General features: G+C 40.4%; 2 protein-coding genes across 2 annotated transcripts in view; one reads left to right on the forward strand and one right to left on the reverse strand.

The window, feature by feature from the left end:
- Positions 1 to 13,153: 13,153 nt before the first annotated feature.
- On the reverse strand, positions 13,154 to 21,725 carry PTGR3 (prostaglandin reductase 3). Its single transcript, XM_067537514.1, has 2 exons — positions 20,744 to 21,725; positions 13,154 to 14,241 (listed from the first exon to the last, which is right to left on the reverse strand). The coding sequence occupies exons 1-2, from the start codon at positions 21,043 to 21,045 to the stop codon at positions 13,317 to 13,319; spliced, it is 1,227 nt and encodes a 408-aa protein (XP_067393615.1). The 5' UTR covers positions 21,046 to 21,725; the 3' UTR covers positions 13,154 to 13,316.
- A 2,302-nt stretch (positions 21,726 to 24,027) lies between these two features.
- The window catches only part of TSHZ1 (teashirt zinc finger homeobox 1), a 55,959-nt gene continuing 55,875 nt past the window's right edge, over positions 24,028 to 24,111 (forward strand). Inside the window, exon 1 of the mRNA XM_067537515.1 lies at positions 24,028 to 24,111. This exon is cut by the window's right edge and continues 572 nt beyond it. The gene's annotated coding sequence lies outside the window, so the exon portion shown is untranslated.

Below are 24,111 nucleotides of genomic sequence, written 5' to 3' on the forward strand. Positions count from 1 at the left end.
CGGCCCCACTCATCCATATAATAGGGTTCTTCTTCTCTGCTTAGCTATATTGGGAGAAGCATCTCCTGTCAACCTTCTGCCATGACTTCACCATAAAACAATCTTCCTCCCTCCCTCTTATATACAGTTCATTCTCACAGTCACATCAGTGTCTTGATTGCAATTGACTGCCTGGTAGCAAACACCTGAATTAAAATACTTTTAGAATTCATTGCAAAGTCCTCATTTAGATGAATGTTTATTTGTATCAGTATACTCTCTCATCCAATTTTAATTGAATACTTAAAGATGTCAAGGGGTATGTGTGCTGGTTTCCCATAAGCCTTTATTAATGCAATCTGTTGAGTCAACAAATAATGTGCCCTCTCTTTGCTATGTAGAAGATTTAGATATGATACCTTGGATGCTATTGACAGTGAGAGAGATCTGTAGAACAATGGGAACATATGATAGTTAGTGCTAGATATCATAGCCATTCTTATGCATGTTGAATGCAATGATGAAACCATCAATTAAAGAAATTGCCCTCTGAGTACATATCATTGAAAAGATGAATAAACAGTATATCTACATCCAGACACACAGTGAACTCTAGATCTGAGTAATCAGTAATTCAGGAAGCCAGAGAATGGCACCTGCAGTCATACTAATCCTGCGATTGTGAAATTCACAAGTGCATCATCTTTTTTTTTTTTTTTTTTTTTTTTTTTCTTTCCCTAAGCTACTTGATCCTTTCAGAAAATGACAATGTATGTAACTTGTACTAGCCATTCAGGCAACGCTTTTGCATTTAATTTCAGGATACTGCTCTTCTCCACAACAGCATATTTTGTGGACAGTCCCCTTCGCTAGAAGAATGTAAAGAAAGAGGTTCTTTCTAGCTGTTGGCAGGTCTCTATAATGCAATGGGTCCCTATGTCTGCCTCTCTCTATATATAATTATTTTAGCCCAAATCTACAGGAAGGCGCAGACCTGGCAACTACTTATGTGGTACAGCTTCTCATTTTCAATCTAAGTTTCTCTCATTGTCTCTGGAACCTTCAATAACAAACAACACCCTCCCCCCCCCACACACCACGTTTTTTTTTTTTTTTTTTTAAGTTTAATTATCCAGTAGTGCTATCTTATAGACGAAGGACAGAACTAAAGCTAAAGAATTGCATTTATACTGAAAGCAGTTAATTCCCAGCACTTGTAGTTTTCCACTTAACTTGTTTAGGTTATGTTTCCCTCTACATTGTGAAAGTAAGTATTCCACAGGAAGGGTCAACAATCTGTCCTTGGAGTTGTTTGTAGGCAGATTTGTACTTCAGCTGCATGAAAAGGATGGCTAATAGAGAATAAATACAGAACACTGGGAAAGTCTGATTAACATAGCGTTAAACTGTTTCATACCAATATGACTGAAGACATGGGAATAGAGCATTTCTGATTCCTCTTTCCTGTCTATATGCACTATGTTAGGTCAACCAATCCCACAATGACAAGTTTTCAGGTCTTTTACTAGTATGGCACTTCTTGGTTGTAGTTTGTGAATAGGGAATCTACATTACATGAAATTGGTTCTGCCTTTTCTTAGAGGAATCTAAATGGCCTCCTTTACATATAACTCTTCAATTTCTCTTTTGTTCACCTCCCTCCTGCAAACGCTCATTTAAATTAAAAAATATATTCTACCAGGCATGTCATAGAAAAGACATTTATATTGAAAGTGGGTTGCCAAAGCCTACGAAGATCTGGCAAAATACTTCTTATTTCTTACAATATTTGGAAAGAGTTCATGAAGTTCGGTGGGCCTCTTACTATTGACTGCATAACCTAGTGAGGGAAAGCAGACTATTTAGTGGAACAGTAATGACAGAAAATCTGTGGTCTTCTTTCGCCTAGATCTAAAAGGATAAAACAAGTGACAGTAGAACAAGTTTCTTGGACACTCTTGGCTCTGACAAAGAATATTTTATTAGCACACAGAATATAAATAGTGGGGTAAAACAAAATGTTTGTTGTCTGCTTAATGAGACATTGTTAGGGCACCCGTACCTCTAATCCTCTTTCCTGGCCTGATGCAAAGGTCAGAATCCAGTGGCTGAGAGGGTATTTAGAGTGCCGCTGGGACAGCATAAATACGAAAACTGACTTAATTACATTGCTTATTCCATCTACAGGTTCATATGGTTCAACCGGCTATGTTAGGACACCCTATAATTTGGAGAAATCCTGTGCACGGTCACCATAAATGCACTGCAATCCAAAGCACTGTTAATAATCTGAAGTTGGTCGTTAACATTGCAGGAGCCAGTGTCTATAATTTCAGTGAATGACCTGAATGACTCCACAATGAAAGACTGAAATGTCACTCTCCTCCTTTGCTTTGTGTGCCTTGAGCAAAGACTGCTCCAGATTGTGTACGTTCACTGAGGTCCAAATGATGAAAGGCCAGTGAATAAGCTTGGGTTCATGCTCTGCTAAATCTTCTCAGCCCTGTCAGGATAACAGGGGTTGAAATGGGGGGAGGGGAGGGTGGGAGGGGAAAGAGGAAGCAGTCATTCTTTTCTTAAGCTCCTTTAGTTGTGGTTGAGCCTCCTCTCAATATGCAGTGTGTAAGGGTGTGGCCCAACTGCTACTGGGAATTGGCTCACCCATGCTCGTTTATTGCCAGCTGTGAATAAATCAAACAAAACTCCTATGGCTACTGTGAATGCCACAGCAAATGGTTTTCCTTAGCCAGAGTTCAAACTATCTTTGTAAGCATCGATGCTTTGTAAGCATCATTGTGGTGTCTGTGGGATTAGAGAGTTATGTGAAGTAAAAGTAAGTCAGAATGATTTACACATTTACTCCGTCCCTCTGATCATGCTGATTTGAGTACATAAAGAAAGAATTATATTTTTTTCTATTACAGTGTCACAGGCCATCCTACTCATGTTCCTGAAGAAAGACAAATGCAGAGAGCTTGCAGGTCTTCACTTTTGCTCTTAAGTTTCTGATTTTTACTGTGAGTGTTTTACTCCTTTGCTGTGTTGGAGCCCAGTTGGTAAGATGTGGGCTCCAACACAAGAAACGAGTAAAATACTCCCAGTAAAGTTAATAAACTTCAGTATTTGGTTCTCATTTAGAAACTTGTGGCACTTTCACATATTTTCACTTGAAGACAGGGCCATTTTAGAGTGATGATCAGTCTTTTTATCAAAACACATTTTGTATGTTTACATAAGAAACTGTCATTTCTCTCTCATGTAGACGCAAACCCACGTTTAGGGGAGCTAGATGATTTGGAACAAAACTTAAGATGGCTTTATGCAGAATTTTGCAGAAATGCTAGATAATTTCACACAGCTCTACCACTAAAACTTCTTGAAGCCAGAGTAGGAGATTCTTAGAATGCATAGCGCATACTTGCATGGTAATATTATTGAAGTCAATCAGACTGTGTGTAAATGCTACTCAGAGTAAGAGTTCCACAATTACTCTGCTGCAGTGACATCCTTCAACTTCCGCTGTCTTTTTTTTCTCCGTGTGGTGATACTGGGACAACTTCCTTTCGCTGTGCTCCCTAGAACTAATCTGAGGTCTATCCTAGCAATATCACAAATCTGGCTTGCAGGGATCAGAGCTGTTTGGATTCTGTAAGATGTATGATTATACAATTGTGCTGGGAAATCAGAGGCAATCCAACAAAAAATTACTGTGTGCCTTCACCTTCATTCATAATGAAGGCAGGGCCAGCGTTTTTGTTGAAAGCCCTCGCTAGCATATGCAAGTGGCTACATGTATGTAGTTGGAGTAGCCATATTTTTATGCTTCCTGGTCTTCAGCGTATAGTGTTTGTCACAACCAAAGAAGCAAAGCACACTGATCTTACCTAGTGGAAATCACAAACCCCCAAATCCACATTCCCCTCAACAGTTAGATGTGGAGTCCTCACTCCTAAACATCCTCTCTTCTGTCTCCCAAACAGCTCTAATCCTTGACAGAGCTTCTCCTGGAGAACCTGACTGGCCTGCAGTCTCCATCCCTGCCTCGTTAGTGAAAGAGGAGGGTAAATTCAGGCTGGAATTAATCCCTAGTTTGCCAGTGAGCAGGACAGCTCTGCGTGCTGTCAAAGGTTACTTTAAGCCAACAATTCCATTTCCAAATGTAAATTCAGAGAACATAGAAAAGGAATGCTATAGTTACTAGTTTCCTGGAGAAGAATGGGGCTTGTTCCAAAACACAACTGCATTTGCCGTTACTGTTTGTTGCAAAATGTGTCATCACTGCAAAAAAAGCTATATTTGTCTGCATGAAGTTGAACATTTGTTTGTTATGCATGACTTCAAGGAGGAAGGAAGTCATAAGAAGAGCATTAAGAGTGTGAGTGCTCAAAACAATGTGTTTGTGGAAACACTCCTATTGAATTTAGGACAGAGTTTTCTATGTTGTGTTAGATGTGTGATCAAAATGTGCCTCCTATCACCTGTTAAACTCATGTGAGGTGATGCATAGGCCTTGATTTTCTCCAGTCAGGTAAGCAGCACTGATCCAGATGTCTTTTTTTTTTTTTTTTTTGCCCCAACTGGATAGTCATGCACTTTCTCTCCAGCATGCTTTATTTTGAGTCCCCTGCTCACTTTATAGAATTCAGGATTTTGGTTCATGCAGCACGAACCAAAGTTTAGCTGTTCTATGCAACAGCAATTTCAGCTTCTTTAAAAGAGAAATATTTGGCTTCTTCTTTGCCCCGGGATCTCTATGTTGAGACTGTGGAATCTGTCAGCCTCCCACAAACAAATAAAAGCAAGGCAAGGCAAAAGAACAAGCCATCACATTAAGCCAGAGCTTTAACAGATAAAATGGAGGAGACTGCACATGAAAGCAGCTAGGTAAAAGTTGTTTTTGATTCCCCCTCCTCCCCAGGTGAATAAGAGAATGCTGCATATTTGTATGTTTGAGTCAGTAGTACTATGTTTTTGGTAGTAAAATGTGAAACTGGAGCTGCACTGTGTACATGAGCCGTAAATCTTGTCAAAGCCTGTTGCACCATTTATGCAAATCAAGTGATCTGTGTTCCATTAGATTTAGGCACATTGAAATGCAGGGATAGCTGATTTCCACATATCTGCCTATAGTAGGAAATTGAAAACTGATATACTCCTTCTGGCTGCCTCCCCTGGATGCTTCTCTTCCAGCACACCTGATTTCTCTCTCCAATTTGAAAGAAAAAACATTAAATAATTTAAATTTTTCTGTTTTTTTTTTTAAAGTTGGAGGAAGCAGGAATTTCTCGGTCTTTTACTTTGAAGTGAGTTTCTGACAGCAGTGATGCTCAAGAATTCAAATATTTTCTTCTTTTGCAGTATCTCTGGACAGGACCATTTTACTATCCTCTTCTAATCTATTTGATGATACTTGCATGGCGTTGCTGTAGCAGTTGCAGCACTGGTGACTGTGTGCACACCAAAAGCCTTAGATTTTGCAAACTGTCCTGAGGGCCTGGGAAATTTCACAATAGCTTGAGGTTAGGTAGGTCAGTGTCAGAGCTGGTTTTTTCCAGCAACACAATACACACATACAAAAAGGCCCAATTTGCCTCTGCCACCAGTTCTACACCAGCAATTCCAATGGAGTTACTAATTTACATTAGCACTATACAATAGCACAGTTTCTCAAGTCATTATGATAAGAAGCCGAATAACACACTAACTAAACTCCACTTCCAGGTTAAAAAGAATACAGGAAAAACAACATATTGTACTTTACCTACTTTCTTCTGACTACTCCCGGCATGCTTAGCAAAAGTGGGAAGAATGCACTATGCTAACACTATGCAGAGGTTACTGCTAAAACTATACAATCCCAAAGGGAACATTCATTACAGCTTCAATGAGGGTTTACACATAGGTGTTGAGGGGTAAATAAGCCCTTATTTAACATTACAGGCTTTCAGAATTGGGGATGCAAATAGACTGGCTGCCAGAAATAGTCGTTCCAATAATCCCTTGCAAATACAGGAATGTCGTCCTACTTTTTGGATTGTTGTTTATTTTCCCGGTGACAATAAGACATGAGACAATGCATTTCTATGGAATTCTCTGGTGTCAGGCGCTTGGAATCACTTGGCTTTCGGCCTTGTGCCTCAGAGCCCAGCTGAGGCATACAGTAATCAGCCAGAACTGCACAGCATGTCGAGTCTTCCTGCTTACAGAAACGACACAAATTTCCTTTCCTTCCCTTTCCTTTGTGAATTAGCCCCTCTAGGGTACATTTTTAAGACAGCGTGTAAGAGGTCTGTGCACAAATCCCATAACACATAATGAGATTTGTGTGCCTGAGTACGTTCTGTGACTCATTCTGAAAATGAACCCTCTGAAGTCAAAAGTGACTTTCCCTGGTGCATGTTTGTTATGACCTCACTAAGGTTATATTTCTATAGGATAAACATTTCCCGCTCATTTCCTAGAGCTGGTCCCTATGACAGTATGTTCTTGTGACTGTTCGTCTCTTTGGACTGGAAGCTGCTGGGGGTGGAGTGCCTTCCAGAGGTGCTCTGCATCCTCAGCTCTACACCCATGCTCAGAAGCAACATGATGCTAACTGCCTGATGATAGGAAACTAGAATTTAAAGTATGCTTGGAATGACCACATCATAAAACAGGAATTTAAGGAAAGCTGCACTTTTCCTTACAAGCAAACAAATGTTTGTCTACAGAATAGATGTCCAGGGACACACCCTGTCCCCTATCCAAACCCACATACATCGCTAAAGCAGAGGCTAGTCATTGGAATTGTGCCCCAAAGGCCCGGAGAAGAATTCCTCCATGCAGACACAGCACAGGGCCATTAAGTGGCCCTACACCAGCCCTGTTGCAAGCTCCAGTGCAGGGGCGGGATAGGGCTATTACACAGAGTGCCACCAAGATTCTTGGCTGTGCCAGACTGTGGAGCTGTCTTTGGGAGGCCTTTGAGCCATAAATCAGTGCTGCCCCTGGCTGGAGCCAGAGCAGAGTCCTCAGAGTACAAAGGTAGCTTAAAGCCACTGTTCTCCTGCCTCCAGCAGGGCTCCACAATGCCTCCTGGAGGTACAGCACACAATTGCAACCCAAATTTAGTTCCATAAAGCAAATTTGAATACAATTGCTTTACTGAAAATAAAACTTGCATTTGTAACTCGCTTCAGATTGCATTTATGTCCATTATAAAGAATGATTTATTTTTTTTTAATCAGAGGAAAGAATGATGGTAATTGGGGGGAAAAACAAAAATTAGAAAACTCGCAACCAGAGTATTTATGAAACAAGCTATTTTGCACCTAACCCGTACTTATGAAATCCTTATTCTAATCCAGAGGGAAGCAACCAGCCACATCTGGCAGCTGTATTTTCCTTAGGCCTGGGCTACACATAGTTGTGTCTTACTGACACCAACACAGAAACTGACAGTGTTTCCTGTTCCATTTGTGTAATAAAGCTCAGCTTGTATTATACATGCATCAGGGTCTATGTGTGAGAGAGCAAATAACATGATGGTTGAAAAAATTACCAACTCCTTTTCATCCATTGTGATGCAAACTACCCATCCACATCCAGTGAATGTGAAGGGGTTAAAACACTACACAGGTACAGAGCCTGTGGCAATTACAAATGTTACTGAAATAAAAGCCAGAAACAGGAAGCCAAAAAACAGGTCCCTAAGGCAGGCATCTGTCTTAAATGATATCATTTGTCAAGTTTCCAGCATCGTGTGGTTGTGAACACAAAAAGAAGTTCTGTGTTACACTAAGGACATTACATACTCATTAGCTGGAATGTTCCTGAAGTACATAATACAGGATTTTCATTTAATAAGAAGCAGCTACTTGCCACTGCGCTGTACATAAAATAAATTTGAGGTACACTAATCACCATTCAGAGATGTTCTACCCAATTTTGAACAGGGTGTTTTTTTCCCCCTCTGTTCTTTAGACCACATCGTAAGAATTTTAAACAGAATGTGTTATTGCCACAGGTTAAAAACCTTTTTAGAATCTTGTCTATCCTCTGAGATGTGGATTTTTGTGATGAAAATTGAAAGCACTAATGCTGCTATAAGAAATGTGACCTATAGGGATGGCTATTTATTATTTTTACACGTGGGGGGGGGGGGGGGGAAAAATAGTAGCAAGGAAGAAAAATTCAACAAAATTACTCTTCAGGTGTTTTTTCCCCCCCAAAAAGAGCAAACATAATTGTAATTAATTAGTATAATCCCTCTATTTAGCCACACAAGATTAGTGCAGTAGAGTTAATATACAAGCTCCCCTCTCATTCACTGCCCTGCCAATGACCTTACGCCTGATGTGGAAGGAAGACCACACTCCTTAGACTTGAGAAGTAATTTATCCACCATGATTGTTCAGTCCTGGCCCCCTCTCTAAAACGGAGACTGACAACTGTGTTGAATTATCAATGGTACATTTGTGGTGTGTACAATGGCTTGCAAAGGAAGGTGCTGAGACCATCAAACTCATTGCATTTAATATTGCTGGGTTTGAACAATGATCTGCGAAGACAGACCCCTTGCTGAGTTGTGACCCTTCATTTTCAAATAATTTTTCAAATATATTTCTGAGATTGTGTCTGAATGAGAAAATAGTAATCGCTTTAGCATAAATAAAAACAGTGCAAAGTTTTCCATTTGTAAAAACATTACATGAGAATATTTTTTTAGTTTCATTTTATTTTATTTTACCTGGGATTTTTCCCCCTCCTCCACATTTCAGAAGTTAGCGTATTCCGTCAAAACATCGTAAATTTCTATTCTTTAGTTTAAGGGATCCATCAGCTAAAACGTTAGTCTTTCATCTTTATTACCCTCCCATTAAAATGAAAGAAACCGGGACTCACTTCAGTTTAGGAGAAGCAATTTAGTTGGTAATGTCCTTACTACTCCCATCTTCACAAAGAGAGAAAGTGCATTATTGCTTATATTTCACACATCTATCTGCATAAGAAGCAACTAAACCTTTCAGACACACACTATGTTAAATTTAATAATATTCTTTGATTAGATTATTTTATTACAACATTTTTCCATTACCAGTCATTTCCCATACACATTTACATTCATAAAACCTGCAGGTTTTTTTTGCGTGTGTGTTAACGCAAGGCAAAGATTTTCTGTTTTGCCACAGCTGTTAGATCTGAAAGGGACAGATTAATAACTAACCACCACGTTGGACTAGGTTTTCTTGTACATTGCAGCAGTAACCCTTTGCTATAATGAGGACACAAAGAGCCTCACATCAGACTGCTCCTCTTCTTCATAACTCAAAAGCGTCACAGTGGCAATAGCCTCTAGTGCTATTTGTCTTTAGTGCAGTTGTGACACTTCGGCATGATCCATAATTTGGCAGCTATTTACCGTGACATTTCCCTTCAGTGCAGCCATAACATTCAGTGAAGCCATTATTTGGTTCCATTTACCATATAAATTGTATTGTTGTGCATGCATGCTAGAAGCTACATTAGGTACCTGAAAATGAGTAAATCTTGTAAAATAGATACTAACGGCCATTCAGCAGTGGAATTTCTTTACTCCTCAAACGGAAGGAGGAAAAAAATATAACATTTTCAAATACTGTTGCAAACTTTTCCCTGAGCAACTGTAATTATTTGTATGTATATGACATAGCATCTGCACTTGGCCACTTATTTTAAAAAAACACCACCACCAAATCTATAACCTGGTAGCAATTTAACTTAATTAAAAAAGGCATTAGGAGATTCCATCATAGCAATTAAGTAGGGACTGTAAAATGTGCTGATGGGTACAGGCCTGTATATACAGTAGGGGTGTGTATTTCTGTGTGTGCGTGTGAGAGAGATTCAGAAGAAAAAGAAGCATATAGCCAGCCCTTCATTGCATTTCTTTGTTGCTTTCCATGGAAATGTGTGTGTAGGAAGGGAGAACTCTGTCATTAGCCTCAACACGCAATGTTAGGTTCTGCAGTAGCAAATTCATTTAGAAAGGTAAAATTAGGACGTAGCACCAGCAACTACCGCTGATCAGTTGCTATTATTAATATTATTATTTAAATCCCCACTCTGTACATATAGTATACTTAGTACTTCCCAGGCAAATGTATTATTTTAATCATTTAAGTCCCCACTGTGCACACAGCTTTTAATACACCTTTTTTGCAAGCATATTAAGTGTATTGTTATTAATCCCTTGATGTGAGTCTACAGTATTTCTTTTCCTTGTACCTTCAATGTCCCATCATTATTTAAACCCTTGCTGTGTGCATGCCATATATATTTTCCTGTCCATCTAATATTGTAGCATTATTTAAATACACCACAGCCTGCTTATCCAAAGTGAGCCTTACGCAAACTGTAGCCAGTTCACAACACATACTTTTGAATAAAAAAGGGAAAAGTTATTTATGTCCTCACATACCTGAGAATTATCACCAGTATCAATAGGCAAAAGGTCATCTGTATGTCTCAGAAATACCTGTATTTTTTCCAGATAAAGCTGCTCTCTCCAGTAATCTAAAACAACCGGTAATAACTTCTCTTTAAAAAATGAAAAAACTATCCCTGACTATCTTGGATTCATTCATGGAAGAACGATCATACATACCCTAAAACACCTCTTTAGCATACTGGAGAAGTTTGATAAAAATGACTGACCATTGCTACAGCCAACCTAGACACCAAAAGTCTTTTGAATCAGTAAACAGGGAATCAAGTTCTACATAGAAAGAAGTTGAACTTTGGCAATAATATTACAAAATATATTGAAGTGCTAAACAGTGACCCAAAAGCCACACTTAGAACCAACACAAATAAAGTCACGTTTGAATATAAATATAGGGATGTGCCAAAGGTGTGTCTGTTCCCTCATCTTATTTGTTTTAGTGATGGAGCTTGTGGCAGTTACATTACTAAAGATTATTTAGAAAAGTAATAACAATTTATGAAATACTGGATGTCATATATGCACATGGCATACTACTATACATAACAAATCTTAGGCCAAAACATTCAAGACTGGGATGACCAAAAATAGGCACATAAATCTATTAAACTACAGATTATCAGCATCTCTGAAAATCAGGGCTCCTACTTAGGTGACTAAATATGGATTTTGGTGCACAACTTTAGTTACCTAATTTGAAAATGTTGTTCTTCATCAGGACCTTCCCTGAATGCTCCAGACTGTTAACAGCTATGGTTCCTTGTCTGGACTTTGTATCAGTTAGGTCAAATCTGAATTGTTTTATCAGATACCTCTATTGCCACAGATATGAATAATTTAACCCTCCCTTTCTTTTTTTAACACTAGAGGGGACCAGAAACATAAGAGAAAAATATATCATGTGAGTACTCTGACTGGGTTCTGATCCCAGTAAGGTTTTGAGTGCTCTGATCTTTATCTGGCATCAAGTTGGATATCCACATTTTAATGTGCTCTCTGGTTGGTTAGGAAAATAAATCTTCAAAACAGTAGGAGTAAAAACAAACAAATACCCACACCACCATGGTAACCATCTAACAAGCCACATGGCTGGTGGAACCCTGGAATGTCTCCGTGGAATAATCTAGGCTTGCCTGAATGTAAGAAAAAGCAAAGAATTTACAATGCAAAGACTGACAGCACTCTACCTTCTCCTGAAAACCCCCAAACAGCTGAACTGATACCACCATTCAAAGATGGCAGAAAAAAGAATAATTCTTTGCTGGATACTAATCTGTTAACCAGTAATAACAGATGTAAACTATCAAATTACAGTGGGAATGCAATACTAAATCATAAATTGAAAAGTGATGTAACTTTTCTACGTGTTCCGGGTATGTTAGTATAATTGAAGCTTTTATATAACACACGTGCTTTCAATAAAGCTACATCCTATGTGCACAACCAGTCCTGATTATCACCCACGATGTAAAATTAAGCCTGGATTTCTTTTCTATTTAATATGGGAATGTCCTATGATCCAAGGGAACTGGAAGTTTATCCTTACGTGCCTGATCCAGTGAGGTGCTCTGAAAGTCCATTAAAATTAAAATTCTCTGACTACAGTAGGTGCAGCAGGGTCAGGCCCTAAAACTGTAAATACTATAATGAAAATAAGTGTACAGTAGGTACAGTTTAAAAGAGTTACTGTTTTGTAAAACGTTACCACATCTAGGTATTATACGTAAAGGTAATAACACCTTTTAAGCCAAAACAGCACAAACATTTTCACTGAATCCGCTGTGTAAACTATTCCCAAGTTATGTTTTTATTCATACTTGATATGTGTATTGGGCACAGGAAATTTATACAAATGACCTTGCTCTTTGCCATAAGGCCTAACAGTAGCAATACCAAATAACATTACTAACTTGGCTATGAAAAATGGTACCAAATATTCATCACTGGTTTAAGTACATTACAACATACTGCACCTCTGCGGAACAGCTAATCTACAAGAAGTGTACCAATATAAATAAATATCACAAACACAGAGAGCGCTTTCTGCACTTTATTAAATTGTTGGTTTAAGTAAAGGACCTCAATACATGTAAACACAATTCAGAACTATAGCACAATTAGCTCATCTTGTGGATTAATGGGGTGAATAAAAGGTAAACAATAAAGAGAATAAATACCAAGGCAAAAGATGACTGTACCAAATTGTAGCCAAAGACTTAAATGAAAACTGCATGGCTATGTACAGTCGCAAACTCTGTAATTAAAAAAAAAATTAAAAAATTTTCCGTATAGAACTTGCCATGAAATCTGATTAGCATACACAACCTAACTAAGCATAATAGCATTATTGAGTTTGCAACACAAAAAGCAAAAAAATAATTTTAACTTTGGTTTTCCTGAAATGTCAAGGGTTAACAAAGCATTAGCAAGATAGGTTTGTTTTTGCTTTGTTTTGCTGTAAATGAAAGATGTTTTCAAAATCACAGGATCAACATTGCTGAAATGATACAAATTAAAGGTAACATTTCCAAACAGGACTTAAAAATCTTATCAAACCAAAGAAACTGATGGAGCAGCCTTTGCATCATCATTTCTTCTAACTGCTCAGAATAATGTTCATACCTAGTATTAACCTGAACACCACTGCCTGTAGAAGTAAAAGAATCAAACACAGGCATTAAGTCCTTGCTACAGGCACTGGTTAAATTTAAGTTTTTTTTTTTTTTTTAACAAACTTTTTATTAACAACTTAATACAGTTTTTAATATGCTATCCTTTACCAAGTTCTTTTTTTAAAAAAGTAATGGTTCCTAGTAATTCTGAGGCATAAAGTGCCTATTTTCTCTCTTTTTTGATTTATATCATTGTTCTGTTTTTACAGCTTACTGTTGACAGAGTTAGGTAATTCAACTACAATTTTTCCAATGTTTTTTCCCATGTACATATAATCTACAGCACGGAATACAGACTCCAAGCCAGTGAACTTGCCCTCTGGAGACATGTCTCCGAGGTCCACCTCACAAACCAGTTCTCCACTTTTACACATCATGAACAAGTGCTCCATAGCCATTTTATATTCAGAAAGGTAATGGGTCAAGAAGAAACCATGGATGCTGGCAGATTTCTTCAGCAGTTTTGCTGGCAACATCTCTGATTTAACAGGCTGAAAGCCAGTAGGAGTTTGATAGCCAGAGATAAACCCAATAACTATCAGGCGCCCTTTGGTAGCCAAGGAGTTGACAGCCAAGTCAAACATCTTTCCACCAACAGATTCGTACACTACATCCACACCTCCTGGGTAGTCCCTTTTAAGAACAGCACCAACATTTTCAGTTTTATAGTTGATGGGATGGTCACAGCCAATGGATTTCAGAAAACCAGCCTTTTCATCACTGGAGCAAGTTCCAATTACATGGCACTTGGCCTTCTTTGAAAGCTGCACGGCAAACTGACCTGTTCCCCCTGAGGCTGCAGTCACTAAAACCACCTTGCCTTCAGACAAGTCTCCAAGCTCCTTCAGACTGATGTAGGCTGTAGTGCCACTTACCAGTAGGGTAAGAAACTCAGGTTTCACGGAGGGTAGAAGAACTGCTTGTTTAGCAGGCACAACTGTATATTCAGCAAAAGAACCAGGTGCCATATAGGCCACAGCTTGGCCTACTGTGTATTTGGCACTAGCACTCAGGCCTAAGGCTACCACATCTCCAATACCTTCAAAACCTACATCAAATGGGGGTTTAACTGAGGCATCATATCGACCAGCTGAGTAGTTTATGTCGGATGCATTAATGCCGATAAATCTAGAAGAAAACAAAAATTTGTTAACATGTTTTCTTTGTCAAGTACTTTGCCCTGTGAAAAAGCATCCACTTACATTTACTGGATGGGATGCAACAATGCATATTCAAATAGATCAGTAATTAGAAAAAAAATGTTCACATCATACTATTTTTTTTTAAAAAAAAGTCCATATACATATCATAGCAGTGATTTTAATCAGAGCTTATTTTGCTAATATTGTAGAAATTTTAGACATGTTTTAAAAAAATTAGACATTTTCCACATGGCCATTTTAACCAAAATAAGCAAACCAAAAACAATTTTGTATGAGACTTGGAAAATTTAAATTAATTGACCGCTCTACCAAATATATAAAAACAACTCTGAGGAATAAAATATTTACAAAGTGCTAAATATGTTGATTCTGGCAACAAATTTACATTTCTGATTATAATACTGTTAATGACTAATGATAATATTAAGTGTAAACGTCATCTGCAAGTTCATTGGTCGTAACATGTTTTTTAAAAAAATGGTCTGACTCCAGCAAATTTGGCTTCTAATGCAGCTAATTTCAACATTATTCAAATATTTTGCTTTATACAATTTATTTGCAACACATCAAAACAGCCTTGTTCAGAAGGACAGAAATTGTAACAGAGTAACTAATGTTTAGAAGTCCTATTGACCTCTAACAGGTGAAAAAGAATGCCAATGTTTTCAAAAAAGACACAGGTACACTAAACTTGATTAAAATAGAAGATAACATTTTGGTATCATGATCCAGTTTAATTGTACAGGAGATATTTTTACTAACAATATTTTTCCATGTCACTGAAGCTCATAACATTTCCTTGTTACAAAAGGAGGAAGAAGATAGGGATATTCTGTTAACTAGAAAACGTCAAGAAGCTTGAGTCCAAGATTTTTATTACATGTGGAAGTGAGAAACTAACGATTATAGAATACAAAAACTGTAGAAGTATGCAAACAGTGCAATTTTAATTGTCATAGTTAGCAATATTTTCAACTTGTGTGTATGTGTGAGAGATTTTAAATTGCTTACTCACACAGAACCCAAAGAAATGAGAACAGAAAAAAAAGCTTTATTTTGATTTTTCAGTTCTTTATACAATGGAGAGTCTCAGACTTTTACTAATACAAAGAGTGTGTCACATACACACGAGGCTGTATTAATATAAATATATAGAATATGCATACAGATGGAAAGAGAAGAATGTGACTTCTGTTGCTTTCCTTAATTGTGCATTTAATTCAGTGTTCAACTGTAACACAGGATGTCTACATCCTATTTATAGATTTAAAAAAAATCTAACATCCCTACTTTCATTTAGATATTTCCCATGTCCCATTCTTAAAAAAAAAAAAAAACCCACCAGCAGCTTCCATAGCTAAGCATGTCTCTTCAGGACATTACAGAAAAATTACCAGAGAGCCAAGGTGCAATTGGTGCTACAACTCTGCTTTAGATTTAAAAACCCAACTTTTAGCAATGGGGTTTTAAAACAGAGAGATGGCTCTCTCTCCCCTTCCCTCTGGCATGCCTATAACTGTAACTTTCAACCCATAGCTTTACCACCTCCCCTGAACCTCCAGCGAATTTACCCCTCAATCAGCCTCCTTGCCTGGTACAGGCAGAACCTCCCTCCTGGTGCAGAGTCTACTCATGTTCCTTTGATTTTGCACTGTATGAAAAAGGCATAGAGAGGGGAAGAATTAAAAAAAAAAAAAAAACCAACCCAAAACTTCTCTCCCCCACCCTTTGCAGACCCATCCTCTTTTCACTTAAAATAGAAAGAGAGGGACCGAGCAAGGCAGGTAAATAACCGCCTAAAGCTGGAAACTTTTGTGTGCGAAGGGAGGGGGGAGTGGAAGCACTGTAGTTAGCCAGATGTCTGGTAAACAAGTGTCCTTCACATGCTGCTTTTTACCAGGAGAAAATGCAAATCACTCCCCATCTCGCTCCACCAGCAGCTGAAACGTGTGCGTGTGTGAGAGAGAGAGAGAGAGAAAGAGAGGGAGGAAGATGCAGTGGCAGAGCTCGGGGAAAGAAACAGGGCAGAAGAAGTTGGTGCTTGCTTGGCAAATCCCCACCTTTCATGGTAACTGAAATGGGGGGAAAGTGCCAGTGCTGGCACCAATAGGAGGGTGATGAGTCAGAGGGGCTTCAGGGGTCGGCCAGAGACTAGGAAAGAGTGGGGCGGGGTGGGGGGGAGATCTCAGAGGACATTCCATCCTAGCACTCCCTTCTTCTGGCCCGTGTTCTCCACCCCGCCACCTCCACCGCTTGGCCACTCGCAGCTAGCCCTCCCATGCGTGCCAGGCTGCGGGATGCCTTCCTCTCTCAGCGGGGGTCTGCATCTCTTCCGTGGCTTTATCACTAGGGGATTTCGAGCTCCGCACGGGTCAGCCTGTGGAGGAAACATGTGAAAGTGTTCTCTTCTTCGCGATCCCTGCTTTTTTTTCCCCCCCATTGAAAACTAGCTACTAACCTCAGCAAAAAAAAAAAAAAAAAAAAAGATGATTAGGGGGAAACAAAGAAATGCGAACTACTCTATAATTCGTGCCTAGCTTGTTGGTAAATATTTATTCTTACCAGCCCAGCCGCCTTGCCCCCATCTAGTCTGCCACGTGAAATGGTTCTCTCTGGACCAGGGAGATCACTATTATTAACCAACAGAAGTCTCCAAGGTTGCTAAAAGTACCCTCCACCCCACTTCTTTTTCTCAGCACGCCAATCTTTTTTAAAACTCCCATTTGTGTTCGCACAGAGTTTTTTTCAGAATTAGCCTTCCTAAATTCCTCCTATGAAAAGAAAAAGAGAGAGATCAGACCGCAATGTCTGACTTCAAACACAGTGTCGAAACCCTTTCTTTTAACCTTGCTTTCGAGGTACTCTGAGGGAGGTGGTGTGCTGGGTCCCCGGCCGTTTTTAGACCCTTTCATTTTAAACGTCGAAAGAAATTCAAGATCAACTTCCAAACTGGGGTGTGTGAGAGTGAGACGAGGTGGGTGGGTGGGTGTGTTTGTAAAGCAGTGCACTTTGTGGTTGCAGTTTTTAGGGGGGGCTCCACAATTCTTTTCAAGGGATCTGCCTTTTGAATTCCCAAATTTAAAATGTCTGGGTTATTTAACTGAGGAGGGGCTGGTGATGGCACCGTCTTTCACTACTTCAAAATGTGAAGCTCTGAGACAAGGAACCAGATCGGGGCTGGCTTTCCCCCAAAAGCATGACACACTCCGAGTCACTCGCTGTATTTATACTCAAGGATGCTGACCCCTCTAGTATTGTTTGTTATCAAAACCGGACGATCTCGAGGAAGGGGTGCAAACGCCGCTTCTCGCACCCAAACAAAACGCAAGAGACCGAAATTCAGCACACAGAGGCAAAACAAAGTCATCCGAACTAGGAGCCCAGCAGAAAAACAAATTCTCAACCAAAACGCTCAGCAGAAATAATCCCCCACCCCTCCCAGTGCGATCCGCCAAACCGAATTAAAAACTCCCCCCGCGTCCTCTTCCATAAACTCACCCCCCCTTTCCCCATTAATTTCCACCTCAACAGAAAATCGTTAAAAAATATTTTGGAAACGAAATAACCTGTCACTCCTTTAGAAAAAGCTCGAAAACCCCGCATAATTTAGGGAAAACCTGGGGCTTTTTTCTCTGGGTCGTTCTTCTGCAATAACATCGAGGAACGTCCCCCCTCTTGGAAATAGAACAAATGCACACAAGAAGCCTAAATGGTGCCACGTTCAGGATTTTATTCCCCTTCTCCCTCCCTCCTCCACTCGAAAGAGAAAGTTTATTGTTTTAAATCGATTTCTAGTTTAAAAGCATTTCTCTGCGAGTAAAGGCTATGATGGATTTTTCTGCTAAGAACTAAAGCACAGAAGGGAATGCTCCTGGGTTATTTTTTCACCGATGGAAAAGGCGGAGGGAAAGTTCCATTTAAACAGAGGAGCATCTTATATGAAAATCAATAAATAAAAGGACCCCCCAAAGCCGTTCTCCACCATATTCCCCGAAATCCAAAAGCAGATTTTACTGTGGTGAATGAGGATTGTTTGGCATAAAAAGCTCAAAGCAATTAATACTGCTCATGGGCGTGACTGGGACTAAAATGAACAAATCCGCAAATGCACCCTTCAAACTCAAGTCATTGACTGTTTTCTTTTTAAGATCCTGTAGGTTTCTACCTATTATAAAATGTGTTTTTAAGAATAAATAAAGCCAGGGACTCATCTTGTCCTTTCGGGACGAGAAACAGCTTCCCCAGGGTAGTAGAAAAGAGGGCTTGTTTCCTGCTAAAGCTCTCCAAAAGGTAGAATATATATATAATATACATATGTAATATTTCTGTACTAATGGAATCTCATGAGATGTGAGATTCCCCAGCAAATAATAAGAGAAAACCCCACACAACTCCAACTAACACAACATGTATGAACTCCCAACTTACAATTTATCACTTTCATCCTCTCCCATCCCTTTTTATAAACTGGTGTGTGTTAAAATACAGTAAATGCCTGGCTGGGACTCTGGACCAGCTCCTGCTTTCACTCCATGATGGGGTGTGCACGTCCCTTCTAGCACTCAGGGGAGAGCCCACCCAGGAACAAGGAAAGGGGGAGAAAGGAAGGGTTACACTGAAAACAAAATAAATTGCATGAATACATTTTAAAATTTCATAGGCAGTGTGTGTGTGTGTGTGTGTTGGGGGAGGGGATTAGAGAACAACGACGTAACAACCTTATCATATCCAATTAGGCAGGACTAAGACTGGCTATATTCTTCTGAAGCCGTTTGTATTGTAAGGCAGTCGGGTCTCTTCCAAGAACAGGATTTTAACTCCAACCTGGTGTGTATTTCAGGGCCATTATCAGATGCAGCAAATCAGTACTTTAGACCTCTCGCTCTTGTTCAAAAAGCCGGGATGCTGACAGCAGCAGCGGGTTAAAGTTGTGTGTGAAGCTTGCAGAAGTCCATCTCTCTCTCTCGTGTGCAAATATTACATACATTACGCACCCGCACACACGCCAGAGATTAGGTGCAGATAACATACATAAACACTTCTCTTTATACACTTCAAGTTTTGTTCTTACGCCTGTTGGTGTATTTCATTATGCCCTGTCTTTAAACCACCAGTTCTACATATGGGCAGGTTCTGTTAGACAAGTCTTTTAAAAAGAGGTCTCCCTGTTCCCCTCTTGACAGCAAACAACTACACAATCTTCCATAGGATTTCCAGAGTCCCAGCTTCTCCCAGGGATAGTTAAACCTTTAAAAGCCCTACTTTTATCTTAAGGAACGATACCGTCTAGGAGGAAACCAATCAAAATAAATAGGTTATAAAGCCATTTGGGGCAAGGTATAGTTTGTCCTCAGAGTGTTCATTTGATTGTGAGCTGACCAAGAAGCTTGTACGTAGAGGACTAGCTAGCACACAATTTACTGCAGATTATGTTAAGCAAAATGTCACATCTTTACTCTCTGTGTGACCTTGTTTCGTTGTAAAAATAGCCAACAGTTTAGAAATCGTACTTCACATGAGGCTAACTGTTACTTTCTAAAAGGGTGGAGAGGCTTATGCAATTTGTTAAAAGCTTATGACATATCTAGAAGCTTCTCCTTTCCTGGTGTTAATGTTTGCAGTTCAGGAGGAAGAAGAGGATGGAAGTGGTGGCGAGAGGGTTGAAGGCTGACAGGGAAACGAAAAGCTGGAACTGACAGACTGAGGTCCTCTGCCTTCCTGTTGATTCACACTCACTAAAAGTTAGTGACGTGAAGGGCTACAGAGGAAGAAAACCGTAGAGACACAAGGAAACATACACACGGTTTTACACATAACACATAAAACAAACATTGGTATATGGTCAGTATAGGCATACACACAGAGACCATGGCTATAAATAACACAGGCACAGAGGCGGATTGCTATCTATTAGTGTCACACAGACATTTACATGGATAAGACAGGGAGAGAGACACACGCTGGTGATTGTATGTAAATGTAACACACACACACACAAAACCCTGGGAGGGACTTAGGAATCATTGTCTGGTTTCTCAGTCCCTCCTGAACACTTACTTCCCATAAAACTTTCTGTTGAAGACCTTTCCCACACTGGAAAATGACTACTAAAACTGTGATTTGTGAGGCTGTTTTCTTCCTCCGGGTAGGAGAAGAAAGACTGCTTGAACTGCTTCATTTGTAAGAAAGGAGCAACCAAACCAAAACCCAAGCGTCACAAAAGATGCAAAAATTACCCCCCACCCCCATGTATGGGAGGAAAGGATCGGGGCATCAGACATGCAAAACAAACAATAAAATCAAATTAACAGGCGCCAGATGGCAGCTGGTACAACCTGATAGGATGACAAAGCAAGAGAAGGCCACAGGAGGTGAGAAGTCAGAGGGAGTTTGGGCAGGGAAAGGAGGGAGCTAGGAGGGAAGGTGAAGAGAAAAGTTGGGGGGCTGGAGAGGGGAAGGGAGCTCACCTGTTTCTGACCAGAAGATCGCCATCTCCAGGGAGTGGCACCGGCGCGTCCTGCCGCAGGGTAACAGCCTCTCGGAAGTTTGAACTCAGCTTGGTCACCACCAGCTTCTTCATGGCGCTGGGGATAGACGAGTTCTGGAAATCCAGAAAGTGCCGGGAGTAGGACATGTCCAAGATGGGCCGGGGCCGAGCACCCCCAAAGCAGAAGGGACCCTCCAGAGGACACAGCTGCTGCCGTCGCCTGCTCCAGAACCGAGCTCCCCAGCACCTCAGCAAAGCGCTGCTTTTTGTATTAAAACTCATGCCCAGCTTCAGACCTCTTTCCCACCCACATCACCCTCGGGGGGGTCCAGCTAAGAGGATTCCTCGGACAGCTTGCAAAACCCGCCACCACCAAACTCACAAGCGGAGCCACTCTCTGAACATAGCTATTTGTGTATGTAAATAACGTCTAATGTAGCAAGCTGCAGCCTGTCTGCGTCCTCCCAGCCCAGTCCCTCCACAACACGGAAACACCAGAGAAGCAGCAGCAGCACCCGCAAGATGATCCCCTGGAGCTGATCTTCATTTACCGTCACTAACATAAAACAGGAACAAAGTTCACCCGCCTGCCACAGTCCCGCCTGCAAAGCTGCTGCGGCAGCAAAAATTGCGGGTGCGTGTGTTTGTGTGTCATCGGCAACAACACAGAAACACATGCATGCCTGCCTCTGTCAGAAAGAACCAGCTCGGATCACAGCAAGCAGGGATTTCTTACTTGCAGTAAAATACCGAACTGCCAAATTTCCTGTTCCATTTATTTTTTTAGTTTGCATGCTGCATTTGGCTAAGGGGTGGTAAAATTATATAAATCTCAAAAGCGCCGCATTTCCCCCCCCAGCCCCGCCAGTTTATCAAAGACGGCTATGATCCCTTTGAAAAAAAAGTTGCAAGCAAACACGGATCAATTATCTGATCAATAAGGTTAGAGTAGGAGAGAGAAGTTGCAGCTAATCGGCTAATGTTGTTATTAGGAGCAGCTGGGGAGCTGCAGGCTGCTGACACAGGCCCCGCCCCTTCCGTGCGAAACGTTCACTTCCTCGCAAGGTGGTACAAATCAACCCAGAGCCGCCAGCAACCACTAGTGGATACAGCACTTAAATTGGGGGGAGCATAAAAGCACCACGATTTATGAAAGGATTTAAAGCGTCTTGAGGATTTTTGTGGGTGTTCTGTCTATAAAGAAAAAAAAAATACTGCTGCTGTCCTTCTAGTCGGGAGACAGGCACACACGAAATGCACTTTACAGCTTCATGGATTTTATAGCCCTCTATAACCCCTGGACAGTTAAAAGATACATTGGATCCTCCCTCCCCCGCCTTCTAGCTATGACATTAAAAATACTGCCATATATTTATTTTGGCCTAAACTATTTTTTCGGCCCCCTTCCCCATCGTTAGTATAGGATTTTAAAATCAACTTCTGCAATGCAGAATGACTTTTGGGAGAGAGTATTTGTGGAAAATCAGCTGGGTCGTAGGACTAAAGTAAATGTTTTGCTAGGACTGCGGGTCTCTACTCTGGTGATGGTGGGAGTGAATTCAACAGAGCTGTTGCAATGTTGTAGGAAGGACTCATGTAGGGGGGTTGGACTAGATGATCTCCTGAGGTCCTTTCCAACTCTAATCTATGATAACTCACCTGGAATTAATTCCATCATTTCGATATGCACAACTAATTGCTTAACTGCATGATGGTATTAATAATCAAAAATCATCTTTTGCCCGAAAGGAAGCAAAGTTATAGCTTCAAGTATTTTGCTTTAGGAATTGGTGGTGGTGTTTTAATTTTTTTTCTTGCCTTAAAAAAAGAAGGCAAAAAAAAAAAAAAAACCCAAAACCAACCCACCTTCTGTTTTTGCAGTTAGCAATATATGAATCCCCAGGCCTATACTATGAAAAATCTATTAGCAGTGTTACATATGCTGCAGTTTTTCTTGCTCTGCAATCTGTTGGTGTTTTAAAGTAAGGAAGACCTGCAATCTCACACAAATCATCCTAAATTCAAAGAAGGGGGATACTGCTTTTTTGTGTGCCAAGGCCAGGTAGCATCTCTTGCTTTTTAAGTTTGCAAGAACTAGTCCTCTGCTTAAGTTAAATCAGCACATGGGTCTTGCAAAGTACTTTAGCAAGTGGATTATAATAACAAAACCCTCAATGTGCACCTCACATGAGAAATATTTTATGCTGTGCTGTATTAAGACTTCTTTTTTGTCATATTGTTTAGCTCTGGAAAAATATGAAAACAAAGCAATTAAAAAGATTGACAGGTATGGGTTTGTGTGAGACCTATTTGTAATTGTCAGGGTGACGTTGGCAAGAGGAGGAGGAGTAAAAAACTGAAGCAGGAAAAGCAAGCTCGATGTGTCTGTCTATCAGTTGAGACTGTCTGAAAGCTCTGGGCTCTGAATGTGTGCTACATTTCAGTGAAAAGAGAAGAGAGGAGAGTGGATCTCTTTCTCTCCCAGGAGTTTAAAGGGTGGGGGGAACAGTTCACGTTAATCTCTCCCACCCAGTGAATATCTTTTCTTCTCCCCCCCTTTGCACACACTCTCCTGGGTTTTTCTTGGTTTTGGCTTTTTTTTGTTTTTGTTTTTCTGTTGCAGAGCAAGATCAACCAAAAAAAAAAAAAAAAAATCCATGATAAAAATGGGTTTGCATTATATTTAGTATCAGAAGAAGCTGCGAGCTGTGGAGGAAAAAAAAAAAGGGGGGAGCAAGGCAGAAAAGTAGTCCTCTCCGCTGCTGACACTGTTTGATCTGTGACTGTTTGGAAGGTGGAGGAGTGACTGACATTTCCCATCCGGTGCATATGTATGTATGGGGACTTTACTCCTTTTTATTATTTGCTTTCTTGCTCTTAGACTAAGTGCTGGGAGGAGAAGGAGAGACTGGATCGACCTCGTTTTTTGCACAAAGAAAAAACTATTATCAGCGCAATAAAAAAAACCAAAACCCAACAACAACCTAGAGAAACCCAACAACAACAACAACAACACACAAATCCACGAGCTTGAAACAAGCCAGCGAGCGAGAAAGTTGCGCTTCGAGACTCTTTGATCTTGGAGAAAGGCGGGGAGGGGGGAGTGACTGAATTTACCGTCTCATCGCTGCAGCTTGCTCAGTTCTCCGCCGAGAAGAAGAAGTGATTAAGGGAGGGAAGAGAGGGGGGGAAGAAGAAGAAGAAGGAGGAAAGGGGGGGGGGGGAGAAGGCAAGCAAGAGAATGGATCTGGGTTGAAGCTCGAACTGATCCGATCTGTCCGTTTCGCACATCCCTCCACTTGCCTCTTCCCTGCCGCTGCGAGGACTGAAGAGCTTTTGTCTTTTAAG

Source organism: Emydura macquarii, unplaced genomic scaffold (genome assembly GCF_026122565.2).
Source record: "Emydura macquarii macquarii isolate MOO-44397 ecotype Brisbane River unplaced genomic scaffold, CSIRO-AGI_Emac_v2 contig_431, whole genome shotgun sequence".
Lineage (NCBI taxonomy): Eukaryota > Metazoa > Chordata > Testudines > Chelidae > Emydura > Emydura macquarii.